Raw genomic sequence first — 25085 nt, forward strand, 5'->3', positions numbered from 1 at the left:
GCTGAGGCAGGGGAATTGCTTGAACCCGGGAGGCGGAGGTTGCAGTGAGCTGAGATCGTGCCACTGCACTCCAGCCTGGCGACACAGCAAGACTCCGTCTCAAAAAACAAACAAACAAACGAAAAAAGTTAATTTGAAGGCCAGGCATGGTGGCTCACGCCTGTAATCCCAACATTTTGGGAGGCCGCGGCAGGCGGATCACTTGAGGTCAGGAGTTCAAGACCAGCCTGGCCAACATAGTGAAACCCCATCTCTACCAAAAATACAAAACTTAGCCAGGCGTGGTGGTGCCTGCCTGTAGTCCCAGCTATGTGGGAGGCTGAGGTGAGAGAATCACTTGAACCAGGGAGGCAGAGGTTACAGTGAGCTGAGATCACACCACTGCACTCCAGCCTGGGTGACAGAGCAATAATCCATCTAAAAAAAAAATTAATTTGAGGTTATTGAAGTTATTGAAAGAGAGAAAAAATAAATTGGAAAAAAGTTAATTTGAGGTTATAAGTTCTAGCATCCCTACAGGATGACGGAACCAGGGCACCTGAATCTTATCCTGCATGCAAGCTCCAAAAGGATAAGAAGGTTTTCTGTGCTGCCTCTATTCCCAGTGCCTGACAAATAGTAGACTCCTTAAATATCTGTTTAATAAATTAATGTTACCAAAGGAGGGAAACTGTGAATCAGAAGCAAAGTTCCAGATTGAAGGCATTCAAAAACATAGTCTGAACCTGATCACGGCCCACCAGGTTTCACCTACCTTCACCCACATACTCCTACATCTGAAGCCTGGGGAATGGAGTGGGGAGGTGAAGCAGGAATCATAACTCCCTACTAAGTCCTGTTAGAGAGCCCAGGAGGAATAAAGGGAACATTAGGATTAGAGCTACTTTGGGGAAAAAAATTTATAAACTCAAGAAAAATTTTAAGACTGGGGCTGTTGAGGTAAGTTTGTGGAGTTTTAGGGAGGGAGACTGGGAAAACCAGGGGCTAAGGAAGTTTCTACTCCTATGTTAACATTAGCATCACTCACCACTCCCATAACTCAGCCCATCCTGGGATCAGTTTCCAGGAGCCCCGGACGGAGCCAAAGTCCTGGCTTCCATTACCACAGCTGCTTCCTGACTCATTCTTGAGTTTAGCCCAATGATCTCCCCCTTTCTGGACCCTTCTGTCTATAGTTTCTTCATTCTCCCCACCCCACACGTCATATATAACAAGAAATGTAATAGTCCTTTAATATACGTTGGTAATTGAGAGCAGGAAGGCAAGGAGAGGTTCTGTTCCCCTTAATAGAAATGACTCAGACCCTTTTGATGATCTTTCTTCAATAGCTGCACCTCTTCTCCCTTTCTCCATCAATCCCTCCTTTTTCCATTTTCCTGGCCATAAAGCAGTCCCATGCCCATCCACATAAAACCTCTGCACCTTCTCTAGGATCTCATCCGGATATCTCAGATGCTCTTTTTCACCCTTGGCCAAACTCTGGAGCCGGCCTCTGCAGCCCTTGTGTAGCCCCCCCGTCTTCCATGGCAGACCCTCCCCACTCTTTTTTCTCAACCCAGTCTCTTTACTGCCAAAACGACTGCTGTCTGACCCAGTGTAACCCAGCAGCGGGTGGACTGAGAGAAGGAATGGGGAGGGATCAGCGTGCGGGCCACCAAACTGCAATTCCAGATTTTAGAGGAATTCACTGCCTCATTTTCACCTAACAGCCTGGCTGGTGGAAGGGCAGGCAGGGGAGGAGACCCAGGGGAAGTGGCCAAGAGAGATACATTTTTTTTTTTCAGTCTGAGAATGGAATCACAGGCAAAAATGAAACTTGGGTATCCCTTTATCCTCTACCCAGGAATCAGACTTTTCATCCCTTTTGTCACCTGGCACAAAGAAGAGTGAGACCGGCCGGGCGCGGTGGCTCACGCTTGTAATCCCAGCACTTTGGGAGGCCGAGGCGGGCGGATCACGAGGTCAGGAAATCGAGACCACGGTGAAACCCCGTCTCTACTAAAAATACAAAAAATTAGCCGGGCGTGGTGGCGGGCGCCTGTAGTCCCAGCTACTCGGAGAGGCTGAGGCAGAAGAATGGCGTGAACCCGGGAGGCGGAGCTTGCAGTGAGCCGAGATTGCGCCACTGCACTCCAGCCTGGGTGACAGAGCGAGACTCTGTCTCAAAAAAAAAAAAGAAGAGTGAGACCATATGTGTCAAATATTGACACATTGTTTAACACTTGATAAAATATTTTAGATAGTATATCTTGAAGAAAATCCAGGTCTCTCAATCTCCCCTTTTAAAAAAAAAAAAAATCATGGATTCAACAGTCCCATGGCAGAGAAAAAAGATTAGAGTTGTGACAGATTTGAGAAAGTGGAAAGGAAGAGTGTCAAACCCCGTTTTCACTGAGGGCTATTTTTCAAACCATGGGTCTTGACCCATTAGTGGATGCATTTTGATGGAGTATATTAGCAAAGAATAGAAGAGAAATAGTAAAGTATTATTTGAGGTATGTATACACAAGATAAAAAATGTATTTCTTGGCCAGATGCAGTGGCTCATACCTGTAATCCCAGTACTTAGGGAGGAGGATCACTTGAGGCCAGGAGTCTGAGACCAGCCTGGCCAACATGGCAAAACCCTGTGTCTTCAAAAAGTACAAAAATTAGCCACGGATGGTGGTGCGCACCTATAATTCCAGCTACTCAGGAGGCTGAGGCATGAGAATAGCTTGAACCCAGGAGGCAGAGGATGCAGTGAGCTGAGATCACACCACTGCACTCCAGCCGGGGTGACGAGTGAGACTGTCTCAAAAAATTTTTTTTTATTTCTTACTAGGGATCAAAAAGTTTAAAAGTTGCTGACTTATAGGGCCATTTGTGAATTTCATTCAAAAACAAATTAAATAATTGCCAAGGCCAGGCATGGTGGCTCAAGCCTGTAATCCTAGCACTTTGGGAGGCAGAGGTGGGTGGATCACCTGAGGTCAAGAGTTCAAGACTGCTTGGCCAACATGGTGAAACCTCGTCTCTACTAAAATACAAAAAAATTAGCTGGGTGTGGTGGCATGCACTTGTAATCCCAGCTACTCGGGAGGCTGAGGCAGGAGAATCGCATGAACCCAGGAGGCGGAGGTTACAGTGAGCTGAGACCGCACCACTGCACTCCAGCCTGGGTGATAGAGTGAGACTCTGCTAAAAAAAGAAAAAAAAAAAAAAAATTGCCAAAGCTTGGAAACGATCAAGACGTCCTTCAGTAGGTGAATGGATAAATAAATTGTGACACATTCAGACAATGGAATATTATTCAGTACTAAAAATAAGTGAGTTATCAAGCCATGGAAAGACATGGAGGAAATTTAAATGTATATTACTAACTCAAAGAAACCAATCTGAAAAGGATACATACTGTATAATTCCAACTAAGCACAACTGGGGACGGGAGAAAGATCAGTGGTTGCCAGGGGTTAGCAGGGATGGGGAGATGAGCAGACAGAGCAAAGAGGATTCTTAGGGCAGCGAAACTACTCTGTATGATAATATAGAGATGGCCAGGCACAGTGACTCATGCCTGTAATCCCCAGCACTTTGGGAAGCTGGGGCAGGTGGATCACTTGAGTCCAGGAGTTTGAGACCAGCCTGGGTAACATGGCAAAACTTGGTATCTATTAAATATACGGGAAAATCAGCCAGGTGTGGTGGTGCTCGCCTGTAGTCCCAGCTATTTGGGAGGCTGAGCTGGAGGATTACTGGAGCCCAGGAAGTTGAGGCTGCAGTGAGTTATGATCATGCCACTGCACTCCAGCCTGAGCAGAAGAGTAAGACCCCGCCTCAAAACAAACAAACAAACAAAAACAAAAAAAAGATAATATAATGACAGATATATATCAATATAAATGTGTCCAAACCAATAGACTCTATAACACCAAGAGTGAACTCTAATGTAAACTATGAACTCTGAATGATAATAATGTGTCAGTGTAGGTTCATCAGTTATAACAAATACACCACTCTGGTGAGGGATGTTGATAATTGGAGAGGCAGTGCCTGTTTGGGGGCAGAGAATATATGAAAATCTCTGTACCTTCTGCTTAATTTTGTTGTGAACCTAAAACTGCTTTAAAAATAAAGTCTATTTGTAAAATAAAAAACAAAATCTGCTTGTATCCCCGGGCATGGTGGCACATGCCTGTAATCCCAGCTACTTGGGAGGCTGAGGCACAAGAATCACTTGAGCCCAGGAGGCAGAGGTTGCAGTGAGCCGAGATCGTGCCACTGCACTCCAGCCTGGGCAACAGAGCAAGACTCTGCCTCAAAAAAAAAATCTACTAGTAAAAAAATGTTTCTAAGAATAAAGATATACTGTTAATGTTTTTTCCAGGAAAAAAAGAAAAGAATAAAGGGATGAAAGATATTCCTTTCCCCACTCCCCTATAGAAAAAAAAAAATACACTCAGCCCCGTCCTGCCTCATGCTTTATTTTCCATAGAGCTTGTTTCCATCCACACCTCCTCTGGTCTCATCCATGCTGATTCCAGGGTCCAGGTTCTCAGGTCTGAGGTCCGTAATGTCAGGTGAAGCCCTGCCCATACCATTCCCTAGTGGCCAACACCCCCACCCACCACAGCCTGATGAAGCCTCTGTCAACCAGGGTTTCTTATTCCCTGAAAGAAGAAATTCAAAGATGAAATGCACCCAATTCCGTATCCTCAGTCTCCTCCCACTCATATCAACATGCTAAAAGGGACCCTCATCTATCTGGAATGGAGAAGGGGACTATCTGCACTGGGGTGGGGGGAGGTTTGGGGGATGACTGCTCTTTGAATGAATGGTATCAAAGTGAAGAGATTCTGGATTTTGTAGAGTCCTGCCCTAAGGAACAACTGGGTACCACTATCCTACCATCACTCATCTTTCACTGGCATCTCCCTACCCCAGACCCAACCCCTCTTTTCAGTCTCCATCTCATAAGTCAGCCCCCTTAGTCCACCTGCTCACCGATTCCTGACTCCACCCAGTGATTCTCCATGTTTGTCTTCTCAGTCACCTCAAATGCTCTATGCCCCAAAAGGCTCCCCAGTGTCAGCCACCACAGGGGCGAAAGGGACTAATTTTATTCCATACACCTTTCCCAAGCCCTTTCTCCCAAGCTTCTTTCCTCATCACCCTTAACCCACAACTCACAACAGAGAATCTTGTATCCCTGAGGGCACACAGTGAGGCTGCCTCACTCCTCTTCCATGCTAAGGATTCGCAGCAGGATATTGTACACTTCATGTTCCATGTAGCCCTGTAGATGGCAGGAAAGGAAGAAAAGGAGATGAAGAACAGAAAATGGAGAGAGAGAGGCGAGGGAGAGGTTCTGTGGCACAGTGGAAGGCTATTTATTTACTATATACATTCACTTACAGTATTTAACTTCCCCATGGCTTTTTCCCTATCTTCACAAGGAAGATAATGATGTCTACTTTTCAGGATTGCTCTGAGGATTACAACCATGAATATGAAGTAAAGCACCAGGTACACAATAGGTGTTCCATTCTTTGTAGTTATTATTCCTATCAAGGGAGCAAGACACCCACCTCTTCTTCCTTGTTTAGGACTAAGTGGCTCCAGGAGGAGACTGAGAAAGGGTATCGGGGACAGGAAAAGTCCTTACTATAGGCCAGGGAATTGAAACGGAGGGGGAAACACCTCTCCTTCTCACATTCATGCACAACCTCTCTTGATCCACCAAATGAGATCAGAGACCTAGCACTGGATCCAGCTTTCTGAGAAATGGCAAGTATGTACAGGGACCCTGGAGAAGAGAGAGGGACCCTAAATGCAATACCCTATACTCAGCTTTATGTCTATATCTCCCTCAAAACTCCACCATGCTCACCCGAGCAGCATTCAGTAGATGATTCCTGTAGGTGGAGATGATCTCTTCATGGTTCTTCTGGGAATCCTGGGAATGAACATCAATGAGAAGTCACATGTCCACCCTCAGTCACCCATGCATGAGGAGCAACACAATGAAGTGGTTAGCAGTACCAGGTAGGCTCGCTGGCCCATCACTGGCCAATCCTGGACCACTGCCTAGCCAGGCCTCTGTAATTCCTAGAATATCTCCCACATATACATCACTTCCACTGCCGACCTTCTTCTCCAGCACCATCCCTGACAGCCAAAACATACCTGCAGCTGCAGGGCAAGGCGAGCATTTTCTCCCCGAATTGCTAGAACCTCTTCTGAAAGCTGCTCCAGTTTCTTCAGCAACTCCTTGATCTGAGGCCAAGAGGAAAGAGGCAACCAATGAGGCTCAAGTCATTTCTCCCGCAAACACCACCCGGGGTCAAGGTCAGCTTCCTTTTACTGAGTATTGAATATGTGCCAATTTTACACAAATTGTCTCATTTAACACTCAAAACAGCTTTTCTTCTGCATGGTGTTCACTAAAAGTAGGAATAACAACGTAAAAGCTAATTAAGGTCACAAACTTTGGTGAAACCCTTAAAAGTCCAAATCTTCTTGATATTGTGAACTATACCCTTTCCAGTTTAGTTTCTTCTGGACTTTCTTTACTTAACTGACAGTTACCTTTTAAAATTTGCACACATTATGATTAACACTGGGCCTCTACTGTGATGATTCCTATTTCCTCTCATGTTTTAAAGTGCAAACTAACATTTAAGTGAACATTGGCATCAAGTAGTGCAGACATTTGTATGCATTTCCTTGATTCAATTTGTGACCTTACCAGTTTTGAATTGGAATTGCACCATTTCCTAGATAAAGGAAACTAACTAAATTGCTGCACTTTTAAGTTTTCAAAACAGTGTTTAAAAATTGCATTGTTTTTATTTTTTTTAAAACAGTTTAGGCCAGGCGCGGTGGCTCACGCCTCTAATCCTAGCACTTTGGGAGGCCGAGGCAGGCGGATCATGAGGTCAGGAGATCGAGACCATCCTGGCTAACACGGTGAAACCCCGTTTCTACTAAAAGTACAAAAAAATGAGCCGGGCGTGGTGGCGGGCGCCTGTAGTCCCAGCTACTCGGGAGGCTGAGGCAGGAGAATGGCCTGAACCCGGGAGGCAGAGCTTGCAGTGAGCCGAGATTGCGCCACTGCACTCCAGCCTGGGCGACAGAGCAAGACTCCATCTCAAAAAAAAAAGAAAAAAAAAAACAGTTTAAAAAGACTAAAATATTCTTTCAAAAGAGACATCTAAATGTGTTCCTAATTTTGTATATGGGCTTAGGTTTTGTAACCAATAAAAACAGCTGTTATCAAATATGATAAAACATTGAAAACTTAAAAGAATTTTTTTTTTTTTTTTTTTTTAGACGGAGTCTTACTCTGTCGCCCAGGCTGGAGTGCAGTGGCGCAATCTCGGCTCACTGCAAGCTCCGCCTCCCGGGTTCACGCCATTCTCCTGCCTCAGCCTCTCCGAGTAGCTGGGACTACAGGCACCCGCCACCACGCCCGGCTAATTTTTTGTATTTTTAGTAGAGACGGGGTTTCACCGTGGTCTCGATTTCCTGACCTCGTGATCTGCCCGCCTCGGCCTCCCAAAGTGCTGGGATTACAAGCGTGAGCCACCACGCCCGGCCTAAGAATTTTTAAAATGTAAAAAACAGCTTTTCTTCTGGGAGGAACAATACTTCTCTGAAGGAAGTTTGTTTTCTTGTTTTTTAGACTGAGTCTTGCTCTGTCGCCCAGGCTAGAGTGCAGTGACACCATCTCTGCTCACTGCAGCCTCCGCCTCCAGGTTCAAGTGATTCTTCTGCTTCAGCCTCCCAAGTAGATGGGAGTATAGGCATGCGCCACCACACTCAGATAATTTCTGTATTTTTAGTAGAGGCGGGGTTTCACTATGTTGGCCAGGCTGGTCTCGAACTCCTGACCTCAGGTGATCCGCCCACCTCAGCCTCTTAAAGTGCTGGCATTACAGGCATGAGCCACTGCGCCCAGCCTGTTTTGTGTTTGGAGGCAGGGTCTCACTCTGTCACCCAGGCTGGAGTGCAGTGATGTGATCTCAGCTCACTGCAACCTCTAAATCCTGGGCTTAAGCCAACCTCAGCCTCCTGAGTAGCGCAGGAACAGGCACATGCCACCACACTCAGCTAATTTTTGTATTTTTTTGTAGAGTTGGGGTTTTGCCATGTTGTCCAGGCTGGTCTCAAACTCCTGGGCTCAGGCGATCCATCAACCTTGGCCTCCCAAAGTGCTGGGATTACAAGCATGAGTCACCGTGCTCCACCTGAGGGAAGTATTATTATCTACATTTTGTAGATAAAGAGACTGAATTAAGTAATTTGTCAAAATCACACAGCTAATAAGTGATGGAATCATGATTTGAACCACAATCTCTTTGACTCCTTGGCCCATGCTCTTAACTTGGTACCAGATCCTAACCTACTCCTGGCTACTGACCACTAAGGGAAATGGAGATGAGTCCTTGTGGCTTATTGAGGCAGAGGCACAAATGCAGTTAATGGTAACTAGCAGTAATAGGAATAGTGGTAGTAGGAATAATGATAGCTACCTTTTACTGAGTACTTACCATGGGCCAAGAGTTCCAAATTTTTTTTTTTTTTCAAGACAGAGTCTGGCTCTGTCACCTAGGCTGGAGTGCAGTGGCGCGATCTCAGCTCACTGCAAGCTCCGCGTCCCGGGCTCACACCATTCTCCTGCCTTGGCCTCCGGAGTAGCTGGGACTACAGGCGCCCACCACCACACCCAGAGAATTTTTTTTTGTATTTTTAGTGGAGACGGGTTTTCACCGTGTTAGCCAGGATGGTCTCGATCTCCTGACCTTGTGATCCACCTGCCTCAGCCTCCCAAAGTGCTGGGATTACAGGCGTGAGCCACTGCACCCGGCCCCAAATCTTTTAAATAAATATAATTTCTTATTTAATGTAATCTTCACAACCATTTTATTATCCTCATTTTATAGATAAGAAAACTGAGGACTAGAGATGTTAAATAACTTGCCCAAGATCAGACAACCTCGGTCCAGAGAACACATTCTTTTTTTTTTTTTTTTTTTAGACAGAGTCTTGCTGTCGCCCAGGCTGGAGTGCAGTGGCACGATCTCGGCTCACTGCAGGCTCCGCCCCCCGGGGTTCACACCATTCTCCTGCCTCAGCCTCCCGAGTAGCTGGGACTACAGGCGCCCGCCACCTCGCGTGGCTAATTTTTTGTATTTTTAGTGGAGACGGGGTTTCACCGTGTTAGCTAGGGTGGTCTCGATCTCCTGACCTCGTGATCCGCCCGCCTCGGCCTCCCAAAGTGCTGGGATTACAGGCGTGAGCCACCGCGCCCGGCGAGAACACATTCTTAACCATGACACTATATTTGCTTTTACCCAATTGTCTACTTTCATCTTCTCCTTCAATGCAACATAAAAATACTTTCTTTAATTAACCTCAACCCACACTGATTCCTATTCTGGATAACATTCCTTCTATTTTTATGTACTCCACACTATGGAAAACATACATTCATATATATATATATATAATTTTTTTTTTTGAGGAGGAGGAGGAGTCTTGCTCTGTTGCCCAGACTGGAGTGCAGTGGTGCGATCTCAGCTCACTGCAACCTCCATCTCCCAGGTTCCAGTGATTCTCCTGCCTCAGCCTCCTGGGAGCTGGTATTACAGGCACATGCCACCACACCCAGCTAATTTTTGTATTTTTAGTAGAGATGGGGTTTTGCCGTGTTGGCCGGGCTGGTCTCAAACTCCTGACCTCAGGTGATCCACCCACCTCAGCCTCCCAAAGTGCTGGGATTACATAAGTGAGCCACCATGCCCGACCTCTTTATATTTTTTAATCATTCTAAATTTGACCATGTATCCAAGTTTTAATAATAAGTGTGAAATCATTCATTTCACGGTTAAGTCTGGAACTACTAAATCCATGTGTAAATTGATATTTAGAGTTCATAAAACATGTCTCATAGAAACATGTAGACTCACATTTAGAGCAAGCATTAAGTAGGAAACTCTGGTATCTAATAGCGGTTTTCAAGCTTTTTTTCTTTCTTTCTTTTTTTTTTTTTTTTTTCTTTTTTTTTTTTTTGAGACAGAGTCTTGCTCTGTCGCCCAAGCTGGAGTGCAATGGTGCAATCTCGGCTCACTGCTACTTCTGCCTCTCTGGTTCAAGCGATTCTCCTGCCTCAGCCTCCTGAGTAGCTGGGATTACAGGTGCCTGTACCATGCCCAGCTAATTTTTGTATTTTTAGTAGAAACGGGGTTTCACCATGTTGGTCAGGCTGGTCTCGAACTCCTGACCTCAGGTGATCCGCCCGCCTCGGCATCCCAAAGTGCTGGGATTACAGGCGTGAGCCACCGCGCCCAGCCTCAAGATTTTTTTCTTTGCATTGGTGCCCTCTTTGCCAATGGACATCGTTTTGTAGAACCCACTCTTAAGTGGAGGCGGGAAGAGCAGCTATCGCTGGGTCTACCTTTCTTAACTCATTAGTTCCTGAGTCACCTCCTCAGAACTTCAGTAAAACCACAGCAACCCATCATGCTATTAGGCCTCTTCCCAGGCTAATATGCAATTCAACTCCAAATGCTAATAAACGATGGTGCTGCACTGGTGGCAGCCCTGAGCACACTGCTTCTGAATCTGGGTGCCAAATTTTAGTACCTAAGCCCCCTTCTCTCTTCCACTTATACCTTACCTCACCTCCAATCTCACCAACTCCCTCAGACCCACGAGAACATAGTAGTGTGGTCCCTGCAAAGGACTGGTGCTCTGGGGTATTAATCTGACCCACTGCTGCAACAAAGGTTGCTGGATTCAGGTTAGCAGACTCCCAAATACACAGAAACTTTCCCCAGTGCTCCCCAGGGCTACCTCAGCTGCTCACCTTGGCCTCCTTGTCTCGGCAAGCCCCAATGAGATGCTCCATCTTCTCTTTCAGCAGCTCTGCCGTTTTCTCAAACTGCTCGGAGCGCCCCCGCATCTCGCTGGCCTGGCGCTCTTGCTCGGCTGCCTGAGCGGCCAGGTCCCCGCTCCGGCGGCGCTCCTCGGCCACCGCCTCCCGCAGCCGACCCATTTCCCGGCAGGCCGTATTATACTTTTCCAGCAGAGCCTTTAGCTCCTGGCCCCAAGCCTGCGCCTGGGCCACCAGCGAACCTCGAGTTTTCTCGTGTTGCCGTAGGCTAGCTGCCTCCCGGGCCCTTAGCTCAGCCACTTCCTCTGTGGCTTGGTAGAGCAGCTGCTTCAGCTTTCCGATCTCCTGGCTCTTCCCGCTCATCGTGGCTTGAACTGCCCGCAGCTCTTCCTCCAGCTTCCCCAGGTCTTGCTCCAGAGCGGCCACTTGGGGGGATGCTGGGACCTTTAAGGAGGTGCCTGGCTCCCCACACTGGGACAAGGACCCCCGCAACTGCTGGTTTTCTTCTTGCAACCGAGCCAGCACCTGCTGGGCTTCCCGGTGCCGATCCACCAGGGTGGTGATGCAGGCCCGCAGCTCCTCCAGGGACTCCGCTGCTTTGCTTTGTGCACTCCTCTTGCCCACTAGGTCTGGGGGAAGGCAGTCCCACAGCCCTCGGAGACCGCTGCTTTGGGAGGCCAGGAGCTTCCGCAGCTTCTCTGTGGCCTCCTTCTCCATGGTCAGTTCATTTGTCAGCAGCCCCACACTCTGTCGCAACTGCTGTAGCTGGACCTGCGCCTCTGGCTTGGGCACAAACTCCCGCTGCAGCCGCTGGCTCAGGGACTGTAGCTCCCTCTGCAACCTCTGCCGCTCCCGCCCCAACTCCCCTAACTCCTCCAGCAAGTTACTGTTGCTCAGTCTCAGTACTGACATCTCCTTCTCCAGCTGTACCTTCGCCAGGCCTCCTAGGGCCTTTTCCCCTCCAGGGGCCCCTAGAGGCTCCCCGCCAGCCCCAGGAACCCTTTTCTCCTTCTCTTCATCCTCTTTGATGCTCCCCGGGGCTGCCTTTAGGGCTCCCTCTCTGGACTCCTGGGAAGGAACCTCAGGTTTCACTTGTAGTCCTGCCTTTGCCCGTTCCAGCCTTGCCAGCACCCGCTCCAGTCGGGCTTCCATCTTCTCCCAGGCAGCTGCTGCTGCCTCAGCACGAGGAGTCCCCAGGGCTCCCTCCATGTCCGGTCTTGACAAAGCCCCCCGGGCAGCATCCTTTTCTCGCCACACTGCAGCAAGCTCCTCCCTTAGTTGTAGCAGAAGCTGGTTCATGGCTGCTGGGCCCACTGGTTCAGCCACTGTGCCTCCTGGTTCAACTCCTAGAACCTGGGAACTCTCCTTCTGGCCAGCAGGCAGCTGGTCAGCATGATCAGGGCCAAAGGTCTGTGCCCCATTGGTAGTCAGTTGCTGTCCTGTGGCTTTCCTGATGGTCTCAGACGCTGGGCTCTGGGGCGGCCCCTGTTCTTCTGGTTGGGACCTTCCATGGACTTCATACTGGATCTTTCCTGGGGCTGAGTCCTCAGTCTTCTTGGGAGCTAATACTAGATTTACTGTGGCTGCTGCCTGCTGCTGCTTCTTTAGCTCTTGTATACGCTCAGCCAGCAGGTCCATAGGACAACCCTGCTCCATGCCATCCCCTCCAGGCCGGAGACTAGAGCCTTGCCTTCCTGAAGCTCTGGGCTCCCAGGATAGGAGGAGCCCTAGCTCCTGCACCTGCTCTCGAATCTGGTTCTCAAGGCCCAGATAGGCTGCAGCTTGAGTCTTACACTCTTCTGTCTTTTGCACCAGCTCTTGCTCCAGCTGAACAACTTTCCTCTGCTCCTCTTCATACTTCGGCCTCCACTCCTCCGAGCACGGGTCTTCATCCTCCTTCTCCTCTTGCTCCTCTTCAGGCTCTGCTCTAGGTGGAGAGCCTGTCCGGGGCTCAGAGGGAGAGGCCTATGTTGGAAACAGAATAGTAAAATGTGGCCACCAGGCAATGAACTGAGCCCTAGCGGTGCCTTTCTTCTCTTAAATGTCTTGACACCCCAAGGACCACTGGGAATAGTCACAGTGGGATAGCCTGGGGTGTGTCAAAAGCAAAAGGGGGAGGCACTTAGGGTCTTACCTGGGATGCAAGATCTGGGTGCTGGACTAGCCTCTGACCTATAAGAAAAGATATGAGGAAAATGAGAGAGAAGACAAGTTCCATGTGCTTCTAGCCCACATTCTTATCTTCAGACTTTTTCTGAGAGGAGTGGCCTCTCTGTGATTAATCTCACCGCACATCTTCCTGGTGCCAGAAGCCAATCTTGTTTAGTGGATCCCTAACTATCCAGCAACTTTGGTTTCCTGTCCCAGAAATGGGCCACTTCATTCATTTTGTTCGCTTATTTATTTATTGGTCACTGTGTCCGGCACTTTAATAAGCACTGGAACTTCAATGGTGAGCAAAACAGAAATGACCTATCATCTAAGGGGGTTACAATCTGGTAGAGGAAAGAGAGAGTGACCAACAAATCACACAAATAGGTGTACAATCACAACTCATAAATGCCAGAAACAACACTAGCCAGAGTTGTCCTCAGTGAGAGACCAGGCTGCATTAAAGAACTTTGTGATCATACTTTCAGGATGGGGATTTGGGGTCTTTTCACAGTAGCAGCAATAAATACATAAACTCTCAATTCAGGTGACGATTATTTGTCAGATAGATTACTTCCATGGAAACAAATGGGACTCTAAGAAACTTCTCTGATTCTAGACTATCAAGGAGAACATGGAAGTTACAAAAGGGCCTTTACCGCCCCGCCGCCGCCGGTTCAGGGCCTGCTGTAGCAGCCTCCACAGTGACTGGTCTTGTGTGTGCAGAGCATAGTGCAGAGCATCATGCCCTGTGCTGTCCACAGCCCCCGCGTCTGCTCCATGGCTCAGGAGCAGTTCAGCCACCTCAGCACTGCCCTTCTCACAGGCCAGGATCAAAGCCGATCTGTGGGTTGAGACAAATCTGAGCATAGACGTTCCCCGTGGAACCCAGAAGTCCTGGTTCCAGACATTCCACTCACAGGGTAAGCTCTCACTCAGTGGGGTCAGGAGAACAACAGACCAACATTAGACCAGACTAGACTTCTCTTTTTTTTTTTTGAGACGGAGTTTCACTCTTGTTGCCCAGGCTGGAGTGCAATGGCATGATCTCGGCTTACTACAACCTCTGCCTCCCAGGTTCAAGCGATTCTCGTGCCTCAACCTCCTGAGTAGCTGGGATTACAGCCATGCACCACCACACCCGGCTAATTTTGTATTTTTAGTAGAGACAGAGTTTCTCCATGTTGGTCAGGCTGGTCTTGAACTCCTGACCTCAGGTGATCCGCCCGCCTCAGCCTCCCAAAGTGCTGGGATTACAGGTGTGAGCCACTGCACTGGGCCTGGACTAGACTTTTCAAATGCCATTCCTTAGAGCTGCAGGAACAGAAATCAGGGGGCCAACTGGATGAACTCCGTTTTTATCTGCTCTGTATATCAAGATTCTACACACTTTTTTTTTTTTTTTTTTGAGACGGAGTCTCGCTCCTCTGTCGCCCAGGCTGGAGTGCAGTGGTGCAATCTTGGCTGACTGCAACCTCCACCTCCCAGGTTCATGCCATTTTCCTGCCTCAGCTTCCCAAGTAGCTGGGACTACAGGCACCCACTACCATGTCTGACCAATTTTTTGTATGTTTAGTAGAGACAGGGTTTCACCATGTTAGCTAGGATGGTCTCGATCTCTTGACCTCGTGATCCACCTGCCTCAGCCTCCCAAAGTGCTGAGATTACAGGGATTCTACATATATTTTTTATTGGAAAAAAAGATCCTCTTGCTTAAAAGATAATTTGAAAACCAGTAAATTCAGCCAATGGGTCCGAAAGTATCGATTCTACTTCTGGGGTCATCTATCTATGAAGACGGTGGTGGCAGCAGGCAGAGCTCTTCAGAATCTCCACTGGGAAGGAATGAGGTTCCCAAGAACACAAAGACCAATCTGACTTCTTCCCCAACACACACACACACACACACACACACACACACACACACACACACACGTTGCCCACTGGCTTCTTTCTAAATTGGTCAGGCATGGGAATTGGGGTGGGTAGACGAGGGGGACTCACTTGTCATTCTTGTCTGTAACATTAACTCGGGCGCCTCGCTGCAGCAGTTGTGAGCAGATAGCTGCGTGCCCACCCAGCGATGCGATCATCAGAGGTGTACGTCCATCCTGCACAGATTGTAGGAAGGAGTTCATGAGGAGCCAGGGACTGCAGAGGCTTGACACAATCCTACCGGCTCCCCTCCCCTCACACCTGTCCAAAAAAAATAAAAGCCTATATCTTGAGTCTGAACACTCCCTTTTGGAGGGTTAGAAGCTCTCCAGAAGATAAGGCTTAACCTCTCTGTGAGGAAGAAGAGGAGAAGCAGGAGGAGAAGGAAGAGAAGGGTGGTGCTAACACAACCCTAGGTCATGGAAGTTGGCCAATCAAGCTCAGAGAGAGCAGCAGCCCTTCTGTGTAGGACACTGCCCACTTGCCCATCTGACACTCACATTATCCAACACGTCCAGGAAGGCTTCGTGGTCACACAGCAGGAGCACACTTGAGGCACAGCCAGAGGAGGCTGGGGAGGAGTTGATTGGGTTGAGGGGAAGCATGAAGAAAGCCTACTCAGACTATGACCCAACATCCCTTCTGACCATTTCATTGGTTGGCCCTGGCTGCCCTTCCCTCCTTACACCTCCCCTTTCCCACCCTGTAGTCTCTGCAGCCCTGTTCCCATGAGTCCCCTGCACACACCTGCCCAGTGCAATGGACTACGGTTTTCTGCATCCACAGCATCTTCATTAGCACCATGCTGCAAATGGCCACAAAGGGAAGCAGCATGGAGCTTGGCGTTAACATCCTCATCCCATACCCCCACTGGGTCACCAATTTCCATGGTAATATGAGGAGGGGCAGGAGGTCCACTTTGGAGAAGGCTAGCTACTAGGCAAGCCCACTTCATTCATTGCTGATGATAGGCAGCCTTGAATATCAGCCCTGGTTTCTAAACCAAGGGGCTAAGAAAAATCAGATGGTAATAAACGTGTTAGGGAAAATGACACCCAATGTCCCCATGGCTGGTACTTTAGAAACATAATTGTGAAATTTAGAAAGGATTAGGAAGAACGAAAGTAGAACATCCATTTGCCTGATGGCCAGTTAAGATAACTGATTTTTTTTTTTTTTTTTTTTTTTTTTTTTTTGAGACAGAGTCTCCTCTCTCTGTTGCCCAGGCTAGAGTGCAGTGGTGCGATCTTGGATCACTGCAACCTCTGCCTCCTGGGTTCAAGCGATTCTCCTGCCTCAGCCTCCCGAGTAACTGGGACTACAGGCACATGCCACCACACCCAGCTAATCTTTTGTATTTTTATTAGAGATGGGGTTTCACCGTGTTAGCCAGGATGGTCTCAATCTCCTGATCTTGTGATCTGCCCGCCTCGGCCTCCCAAAGTCTGGGATTACAGGCATGAGCCACGCACCTGGCCGGTAACTGCCTTTTGTACTTTTGGAGACTCATTTATAAATTATCCACATGTCATTTTACATGTATATTTCTCTTTATACTACTAGACTATAAACTCTTCAGAAACAGACAGTAGGGTTTTGGTTTAATTTGAACATCTCTGTCCTCCTTCCTCTTGCCCCTCATCACAGCAGGAAGTCTCTGCAGTGGCTCTGCTAATGACAAAATTGATAGTGCCTGGCAACTCTGCTTTATAACCTGCCCTCAAAGGCAGAATCAAACATGGTGCCTGCACATAGTAGGTGTTAAATAAATGTTTGCAAACAAATGATTATCAGCCCTTCTATTAGGGAAGAGGTGAGTACATTTGGCCAACTATTCCTTGTAAGTCTGAAATGAAGTTAGAAAACTCTGAGACCACTTCTTCCCTTCACAAGAGTAGTATCAAGGGACTGCTCTTACCTGAAGCAGAACCTTAACACACTGTGGCTGGCAGGAGATGGTGGCCAAGTGTAGGGCAGTGCTTCCTGGAACAGAAAGAAGGGGAGAAGGAGGGTAGGTGGCCCCATGCATGCTGATGACTCACAGGGAGGGAAGGCAAGAGACGCACAGATAATCAGGAGATTAGGGAGAGAAGCTTTCAGCCACACGGGGCCAGAAATTCCTGTTCCCCAAGTGCCTGGTACCTGTGATGAAGGTGGGAGTGGGGGTGAGGTGTGCCCAGCTTACAGGGAGGGGAACTCCTGGAAGGATGCTGGCCAGAACTTACTGAGGAGAGAAGCAAGGGGCCACAGCAGGAACATCCAGTAGGGCCCAGCACCGCCCCCGACTGCTGCTGTACCAGGGGCAAGCAAGCAGCGTGGCCCGGTGCTCCGGCTCACTCACCGTCCTCATTCTTGCTGTTGATGTCAGCCCCATTTGCAAGCAGGATAGTCAAACATTCTGTCAGGCCTTTGGAGGCTGCCAGATGAAACCTGCCAGAATCAAGGCCGAGAGGCAGAAGGATAAAGGGACCAGGGATGAGGAATGGGAGAATCTTGATAAGCCCTTCTTGGTATGCTCCCTACCCCAAAGCCAATCCTAAAAGCAGAAAAAGAAGCTCCCCTAGCTTGAATTTCTGAGAAAGAGAAGTCTATATGGCCTCCAATCATAAAGGATGCTAAAAGCAAGGAAGAAATAAGAGCTACAGGTCTCAAGGAATCTCAGACTATTGCAGGGGTGTCTAGGGAACACATAATTACCTGCCTCTCTGAGCACAGAACCCTTAGCGGAAGTGGAAGTGTCACAGAAAGAGTCAGCCAGAGCAGAGTGAAGGCTGGACATTCGAAGGCTTTGGGTAGAGACAAGGGATAACATTTCCCTTGATTAATCACTACTCCCTCTAGCCATGTGACTCCCATGCTACCACTTCATTTCAAATTTCCCAAGCATACACACCCTCCTACTTGTGCAATGAAGAAACACTCTACTTAGTGTATATATTCATTTTCTGTTTGTTTAATGGGCTTTATGTTCTTTACAAGTCAGTGGTGTCAATCTGGGTGTGCGATGGATGGAGCTCAGGAACAATATTTTCTTTCCCCACTTTGTGTAGAACTTATATGTAGCAAAAAAACTATTGATATGCTTGCTAATTAAGACAATGAAAAGAGCTCTGAAGTTGTAGGCATTCCCTGGTCCTACGTTATATTGGATTTGGGGGCTTCAAAAGGGAACCACATGTAAGGGGCAGGGGCAGGAGGACTGACTTACGGGGACTGGCCGTTCGAGTCTAGCTTGGTGGGTCGGGCAGATTTTCTGGAGGCCAGGGCAGCCACGCGTCCCACATCCCCCCTGTGCACTGCCTCCAGCAGCTTCTGATCACGACGGTTCCATCTCTCCACCTGGTCAGAGCCACAGGTTGTGTGAATATACGGCATGGGGGTAGTGTGGAGAAAGAAAACAGGCAAATGGTTAGGATGCCAAATGAGAGAAAAGGAACATCCCTTAGGTCCTTTTTCTCTTCCACAAGTCACACATCCTAGATCATTTAGTCCTTCTTAGGTGGGCCTAGCTAAATCTTAACCAGCTAATATGCCACCGAGAACTATTGCTGGTTATTTCCAGGCCTGAGCCAGAAGGACCCTGGACCACTGAATTAAAAATCATTTGAGTGCTGAATGCACAGTATTTCAAATGTCCTTTTGTCATCATGATTAGAGTTGTTGTTCAGTGCCCAACCTCAGAGCAATCCTTTCCCTTTTGCTCTCTAGGTCTTGCTGGAGCAAATGGAACCAACGTGACCACTCTTGAGGACTCATGTTGCCTCTTACCACCACCTCCACCCCTGAAACCCTGCTGCTCTGCTCTTTGTCGTCAGTTGTTTGAGAAGTACATCAAGGCACCGAGCTTCAAGTTACAGCTAGGAGTTCCAATACCTAACCATTCCATCTCTTTTCACTGGCTTTGGGCCCCACAATTAAAAGAGGAAACTAGAGTTTCTGTTTTCCCGTATCATATCTAGGCCCTTTGGCAAGCGTCCCTCTCCTTTCCATGGCAACAACAACCAAAAGGCAAAGAGGTTTCTAGTTATGTTTGAGGAAGCAGCAAAAGGCAGCTCCCCTTCTCCTCCCTCCCAGTTTCCCTGGCAGGGAGCAGCTCTCTAGACAACAGCCACACCTGGGCATGCATTGTTCTATCATTCCAGCTTGGGTTTTGCGGGTGGTAGGGTAATTACAATAATTGAAGTGTTACAGGGCGTAAAAGAGACAGCTATGTAAAAACACCCAGGGCTGAAAGTACAGAAAAGCCGGGTTTTGTCCAGAGAAGGGAATGAAAAGGAAGAGATAGATGCAAAGATCTGTGGTCTGATGTAAGGGGTGCCAGACAAATATTTCGCTGGCTGGCCTGAGTTTGGGACCTAGTTCAGCTACATTCTCGGCTATGCGACCTAAAGTAAGCCATTAAACACCTTTAACCTGTTTCCGCTTCTATAAAATATGGCTAATAACAACTACCTCATCATGCTGTGACTATTAAACAAGCTAATATATACAAAATCTCTTTATAAACTGTAAAGAGCCATACAAATGTATGGCATCCTTGTAACAAAACAGGAAGTAGTTGGGGGTTGGTGGTGGCACATAGCATTTTATAAGGTATAATCTCAACAAGAGGCTATAGAAGGGGGTGAAGAAAAATAGGGTCTGTGGAAGCCCAGTAACTCATTTTCAAACACTGTTTATGTAGCCAGGGCAAATTATTAATCAACCACAGGAAAGCTTTAAATATCCAAACCATAAAATTATCTAAGGTAGATGGATTCTGAGGTAATACTTCTGTACAGAAGTTGTAACTTCCCACAGTCCTTTCACGTGCTATTTCAATTAGTCTCTCAACATCCCTGGAAAGTAGCTAGGGCTATTATTCCAACTCTTTGACAGAAGAAACGGAAGTATACCGAGATTAGATAACCATTCAAGATCACGAAAAAGAGTGGCAAAATTGGAATTAGAATCCAGGCCATGGCTGGGTGCGGTGGTTCACGCCTGCAATCCCAGCACTTTGGGAGGCCGAGGCGGGTGGATCACCTGAGGTCAGGAGTTCAAGACCAGCTTGGCCAACATGGTGAAACCCCGTCTCTACTAAAAATACAAAAAATTAGCTGGGGGTGGTGGCCAGCACCTGTAATCCCAGCTACTCAGGAGGCTGAGGCAGGAAAATTGCTTGAAGCTGGGAAGTGGAGGTTGCAGTGAGCTGAGATTGCGCCATTGCACTCCAGCCTGGGTGACAAGAGCAAGACTCCGTCTCAAACAAACAAACAAACAAACAAAAAAAGAACCCAGGCTACCTGATGCCAAATCCTAGCTCTCACACCAGACCACACTACTACAAGCTATAGAAACAGGTTTACTTATTTCCAGATAAACAGTCTCAAGTTGCCTCCAGGGCAAAGCCACCCACCCTCAGGCTACTGTCTGCATGGAGTCTCAGACTCTACTGTCGCATGGAGTCTCCAAACAGATTAACTCTCAAAGGACAAAATAAACAAAATGACTCCTTCACATACTAACAGACTCTGACATGTAAGAACGCATTTTCTAATGCCCTTTGGAGACCAGGCCACCCCCAGGAAAGCAGAGAGCTAGAACTATGCCCCACGACAGGGTGCTGCCATCAGCTGACCTCAACCTGCAGTTCTCTGTTTCAAGTCTTGACTCTAACACTGCCTCCCTCTGTGAATTTAGGCATGTAACAACATCTCTGAACCTCAGTTTCCTAATACTATAACAACCTATAAGGCATCTAGCTCGGTGTCTGTCACATAGTAGATGCACAATCCATCCTTCCTGAGCACATTTTAGATGTTCCTGGGCTCAGATGTTCCTGTTCTCCAGCCAGGAGAGTGGAAGGGATCTTGCTGATATTAGCCAGCGAATAACAGCCAAGCTGTACAGAGGGTAAAGATGCTTCTTAGCAATATACATACTTTTCTTTCCACTTCTTTTTTTTTTTTTTGAGACGGAGTCTCACTCTGTCGCCCAGGCTGGAGTGTAGTGGCGCTGTCTCGGCTCACTGCAACCTCCACCTCCCAGATTCACGCCATTCTCCTGCTTCAGCCTCCCGAGTAGCTGGGACTACAGGTGCCCGCCACCACGCCCGGATAATTTTTTGTATTTTTAGTAGAGACAGGGTTTCACCATGTTAGCCAGGATGGTCTCAATCTCCTGACCTCGTGATCCGCCCTCCTCGGCCTCCCAAAGTGCTGGGATTACAGGTGTGAGCCACTGCGCCCTGCCCTTTCCACTTCTTTTTATTTCTTTTTTCTTTTTCTTTCTTTCTTTTTTTTTTTTTTTGAGACAGAGTCTTGCTTTGTTGCCCAGGCTGAAGTGCAGTGGCATGATCATGGCTCACTGCAGCCTTGACCTCTGGGCTGAGGTGATCCTCCCACCTCAGTCTTCTGAATATCTGGGACTACAGGCATGCTCCACCACACCCAGGTAATTTTTTTTTTTTTTTTTTTTTTTTTTAGAGATGAGGTCTCACTGCATTGCCCAGGCTGGTCTCAAAAACTTCTGGGCTCAAGTGATCCTCCACACCTCAGCCTCCCAAAGTACTGGGATTATAGGTGTGAGCCACCACGTCTGGCCTGGATACTTTTCTTTCCAGCTAGATAGTTCTAAATCCATCCAATTTACTTCCTATAATCTCATTATACTAAGTAGCGTTTAGAATGGGTGGAAATTTTTCATGGCCAAGCCTCTGCAGAGCTGGAGTAAAGGACAGAGAGATGCTTTCAAATGTTAAGATCCAGTCTGTAGCTTACCCCAGCACCTTGGAAAGGAGGCACTAGATTACCATCACAGCCTCAAGGGAGCAATCACCAAATTAATCAGCAGACTCAATAAGTATAAGCTTTGTATTTCCATAGCTGAGATTAGAGGACTTTTGTAGAAGTAATTGTACCTTCTCCTTATATCTCTGTCTGTGTACCTATAAGCATCCTATAACATGGAAGCACACCAGCAAGTAGAGAGAGAAGGAATGACTTCTGCTGTAGGTCAGGTGAGTGGAAACAGAAAGGGGAACCAGGACCTAATTCTCAATGTTGTAATTGCAGTAGACAGTACCAATTTTTTATTTTTTTTTATTTTTTTTTTTGAGACGGAGTCTTGCTCTTGTTGCCCAGGCTGGAGTGCAATGGCAACATCTCGCCTCACTGCAACCTCCGCTTCCCAGGTTCAAGCGATTCTCCTGCCTCAGCCTCCCAAGTAGCTGGGATTACAGGTGCCTGCCACCATGCCCAGCTAATTTTTGTATTTTTAGTGGAGACAGGGTGTCGCCATGTTGGCCATGCTGGTCCCAAACTCCTGACCTCAGGTGATCCACCCGCCTCAGCCTCCCAAAGTGCTGGGATTACAGGTGTGAGCCACTGCGCCCAGATGATCCAGTGCCAATTATTTAAAGCTCTCTTCTGGTCTACTTCTGGTCTACCTAGGCAGAGTAAGCTCATATGTAAGATACCCTCAAGGATATCCTCTACTTGACTAAAATAAAATGGGATTATAGGAGTTGGGTTTTTTGTGTGGGTGGATTTTCCTATATACTGGTAACTTAGATTAGCTTTAAAATGATCACTGCTTTTTCAGTCGTTACTCAGACTGATGGTGCAGGACTCTGGCCCTGGACCCTAGTGTGTGAGTGGAGATGGGTAGAGGCAGTCTTCCAGTGTGACTGGGAAGCCAGACTTTTGGAGTGGCCAGAAAGACTGCCACACTACTTCTCTGACAAATGGGTCCAGAGTAGTTTGCCACCCAAAACAGTGGAGGAATTTATCATGAGAAGTGTGGGGAAATTTCATGAGGAACAAATTTGCAGCTGAAACTGGCCTATTTTTAAGCTTTCTATGACTCCAATCTGTCTGAAGAGACAGTTTTTTTTCCAGCTAGATAATTCTAAACCCATCCAACTTACTTCCCATAATCTCATTATAGTAAGATCTTGTTATACTAAAAGTTTAGAATGGGTGGTCATTCTTTATGGTCAAACCTCTGTACAGCTAGAGTCAAGGAGGACAGAGGGATGGTTCCAAATTCCAAAAGCCAGCCCACTCATTCCAGCACCTTGGAAAGGAGGTACTGCCCAATCCTTGGGGGATCAGAAAGAAAGAAAGAGTTTCCCTATTCCTAAGAAGCAGGCAGACTCCACAAACCTGTAAGGGAAAGGCAACATTGAATACTTTCAGTAACAAAGGAAGAGTCCATATGAATTTCTAAAAAGTCATTGTGAGTTAAGACTGAGTCTGGGCAGCCTCAGTTTCTGGTGCATATAATAGTAAATATCTTTTGATTGGTTGATCGATGTGTGGAAACTAAGTGGAGATGCAAATGTAAGTGGGACAAGGACAGGCCTCAACAGAGTTCATACTCTTGCCTCATAGCTTGCTTCCAGGATTCTGTAACCTGCCCATGCAGAATGAGCTAATTGAACATTTCTGATATTTCCTTATGAACGATACCACTAAGTCAAGTTAGCAAAGCAATATTGCTACAAGTAGCTGGCTAATTTGCTTCTAAATTAGCCATAACCCCAACCTCTACAGAAATTCCATTTCCAGATAAGGGGGCTCTCTGTAAGAGATCTTTAGAGAAGAAGAAGCAATACCCTCCCTAAGCTACCACCTTCTATAATCTTATGTTTTTTTTTTTTTCTGGGAGAACATGGGGAATAGAGTGACTTCTGCTGGGAACTCTGAGTCTGCTCTATCCTCTTCTCTCATCATCACTTTCCCCCAACTCAACCAAAGGAAACAGAGAGTATCATTCCTAAACAACTGGGCAAGTGTTCAGAAATGAATAATCTGGGGAAAAGCAGGCAGGAAGGCCTTGAGCCTTGACTGGCCCAAAAACCAGTCTGATGATCAGACACTGCAGTGAACTGGCTGGGGTGGACTCTGCAGGCAACTCACCCAGTCCTTTGGGGAGCAGTCAGGCAACTGTGCATCCTCTGGCAGTGCCTGTGAGGCTGACCAGACTGCAATATTAACTCACAGCAAGCAGGCAGGAGGAAAAGTGGGACTGGCGACCACTGGGCAGAGTAGGGCAGAGGTTGGAGGGGAGAACAGAAGGTTGCTGTTGTGGGACCATCAACTGGAAAAAGGTTTGGAGTGATGTTTGAGGAAGAGCAGTGCTGGTGAGAGATGGGAGTGGAAGTGGCATGGGGCAGGAGGGAAGCAATGACAGAGGAGATTGTGAAAAAGGGTTAGCAGAAGGCACAGGGCTGGGAGTGCTTGTTGAACTAACAGGAAACATTAAGGATAGAGCTACGTGGAAGGCAAGATTGTGGGGACAGGGCAGGGAAATATGGGGCTCTGGGGCACGACTTGGTGGTGTAGAATGGAGCTTGAGGCCAGGCAGGGGCCAGGGAAGATGCTTGGGGGAGGTTTGGTACTGGGAGATGGAGCAGAAGTAGGGGCAGGGCCATGGGAAGGGGACAGAGTTGCAGAAAACGAACCAGAAATCGGGGGTGTAGATGCTAGGGGGACAAGAAAGGGGCCAGGGGAAAGGGCCTTGGGGAGGGTAGAGGTGAGCAGGGCAAGTCAGAAGCTGCGGAGCAGGGTCTTGAGGAAGGTAAAGCTGGCGGGCTTCCTTGCAAGACCAGAAGAGCTAGAAAGACTGATAAAAAGAAAAGGAGATGATGCATTGAGACGGGACTAAGGACTTCTGTCACCACAGAGCTGGGACCCCAACCCCATCCTCCCACACATTTTGGCACCTACCGCCACCTGTGAGCTGGAGCAAGAGAAGATACGCTTCATGGCCGGCGTCGGGGCCACGGGGAATGGGGACGCGCAGAGAGCCGGGCCACAGGTTCCCGAACCCACTGGACTTGGCTGCGGCTGTGCAAGAGACAGCTGTCAAAAAGCAGAGCGGGCCCCGCCCCAAGATCCGCCTCAGAACCCGCCCTGCTCAATCAGAGGCAAGAACCCAAGGGCTGGGCTCAAAACTCCGCCCCTGGCCCTGCCCTACCCCACCCCTGCAGAGGAGAAAAGCCCGCACGCAGTCTTAGGCTGTGACGGGGGCTTGGCCTCGAATCTCGCCCTTCAAATCTGAACCCACCCTGGGATCCGACCTGCTCAATCAGGAAAGGAACCGGGTGGGCTCCGGCTGAGACGCCTCCTGGGCCTGG

At 47.9% G+C, this 25085-nt stretch overlaps 1 protein-coding gene across 3 annotated transcripts; it reads right to left on the reverse strand.

Moving 5' to 3' along the window:
• Positions 1–4443: 4443 nt before the first annotated feature.
• On the reverse strand, positions 4444–24784 carry ANKRD35 (ankyrin repeat domain 35). Of its 3 annotated transcripts, XM_032151605.2 has the most exons (14): positions 24676–24784; positions 18171–18301; positions 17304–17392; positions 16881–16945; positions 15710–15767; positions 15463–15533; positions 15032–15138; positions 13687–13871; positions 13011–13048; positions 10850–12841; positions 6166–6255; positions 5870–5935; positions 5170–5275; positions 4444–4649 (listed from the first exon to the last, which is right to left on the reverse strand). In XM_032151605.2, the coding sequence occupies exons 1-13, from the start codon at positions 24712–24714 to the stop codon at positions 5213–5215; spliced, it is 2994 nt and encodes a 997-aa protein (XP_032007496.1). In that variant the 5' UTR covers positions 24715–24784; the 3' UTR covers positions 4444–4649; positions 5170–5212. The 3 variants fall into 3 exon arrangements, with proteins under 3 accessions (XP_032007496.1, XP_032007493.1, XP_032007495.1); XM_032151602.2 differs by lacking the exons at positions 15463–15533; positions 15710–15767; XM_032151604.1 differs by lacking the exons at positions 15463–15533; positions 15710–15767; positions 17304–17392; positions 18171–18301 and having other exon boundaries at positions 24676–24752.
• Between the last annotated feature and the right edge of the window lie 301 nt (positions 24785–25085).

The sequence above is a fragment of the Hylobates moloch genome, unplaced genomic scaffold (genome assembly GCF_009828535.3).
Source record: "Hylobates moloch isolate HMO894 unplaced genomic scaffold, HMol_V3 SCAFFOLD_5, whole genome shotgun sequence".
Taxonomy (NCBI): domain Eukaryota; kingdom Metazoa; phylum Chordata; class Mammalia; order Primates; family Hylobatidae; genus Hylobates; species Hylobates moloch.

What these genes read in the sequence shown, in the direction of transcription:
- ANKRD35 (XM_032151605.2), bottom strand. Translation starts at nt 24,714, where the DNA reads ATGAAGCGTATCTTCTCTTGCTCCAGCTCACAGGTGGCG. An exon ending in CAACAGCAAGAATGAGGACG is followed by an intron (nt 16,946 to 17,303) that starts GTGAGTGAGCCG and finishes TTTCTGTTCCAG; the next exon opens with GAAGCACTGCCCTACACTTG. An exon ending in TCCTGGACGTGTTGGATAAT is followed by an intron (nt 15,139 to 15,462) that starts GTGAGTGTCAGA and finishes CAATCTGTGCAG; the next exon opens with GATGGACGTACACCTCTGAT.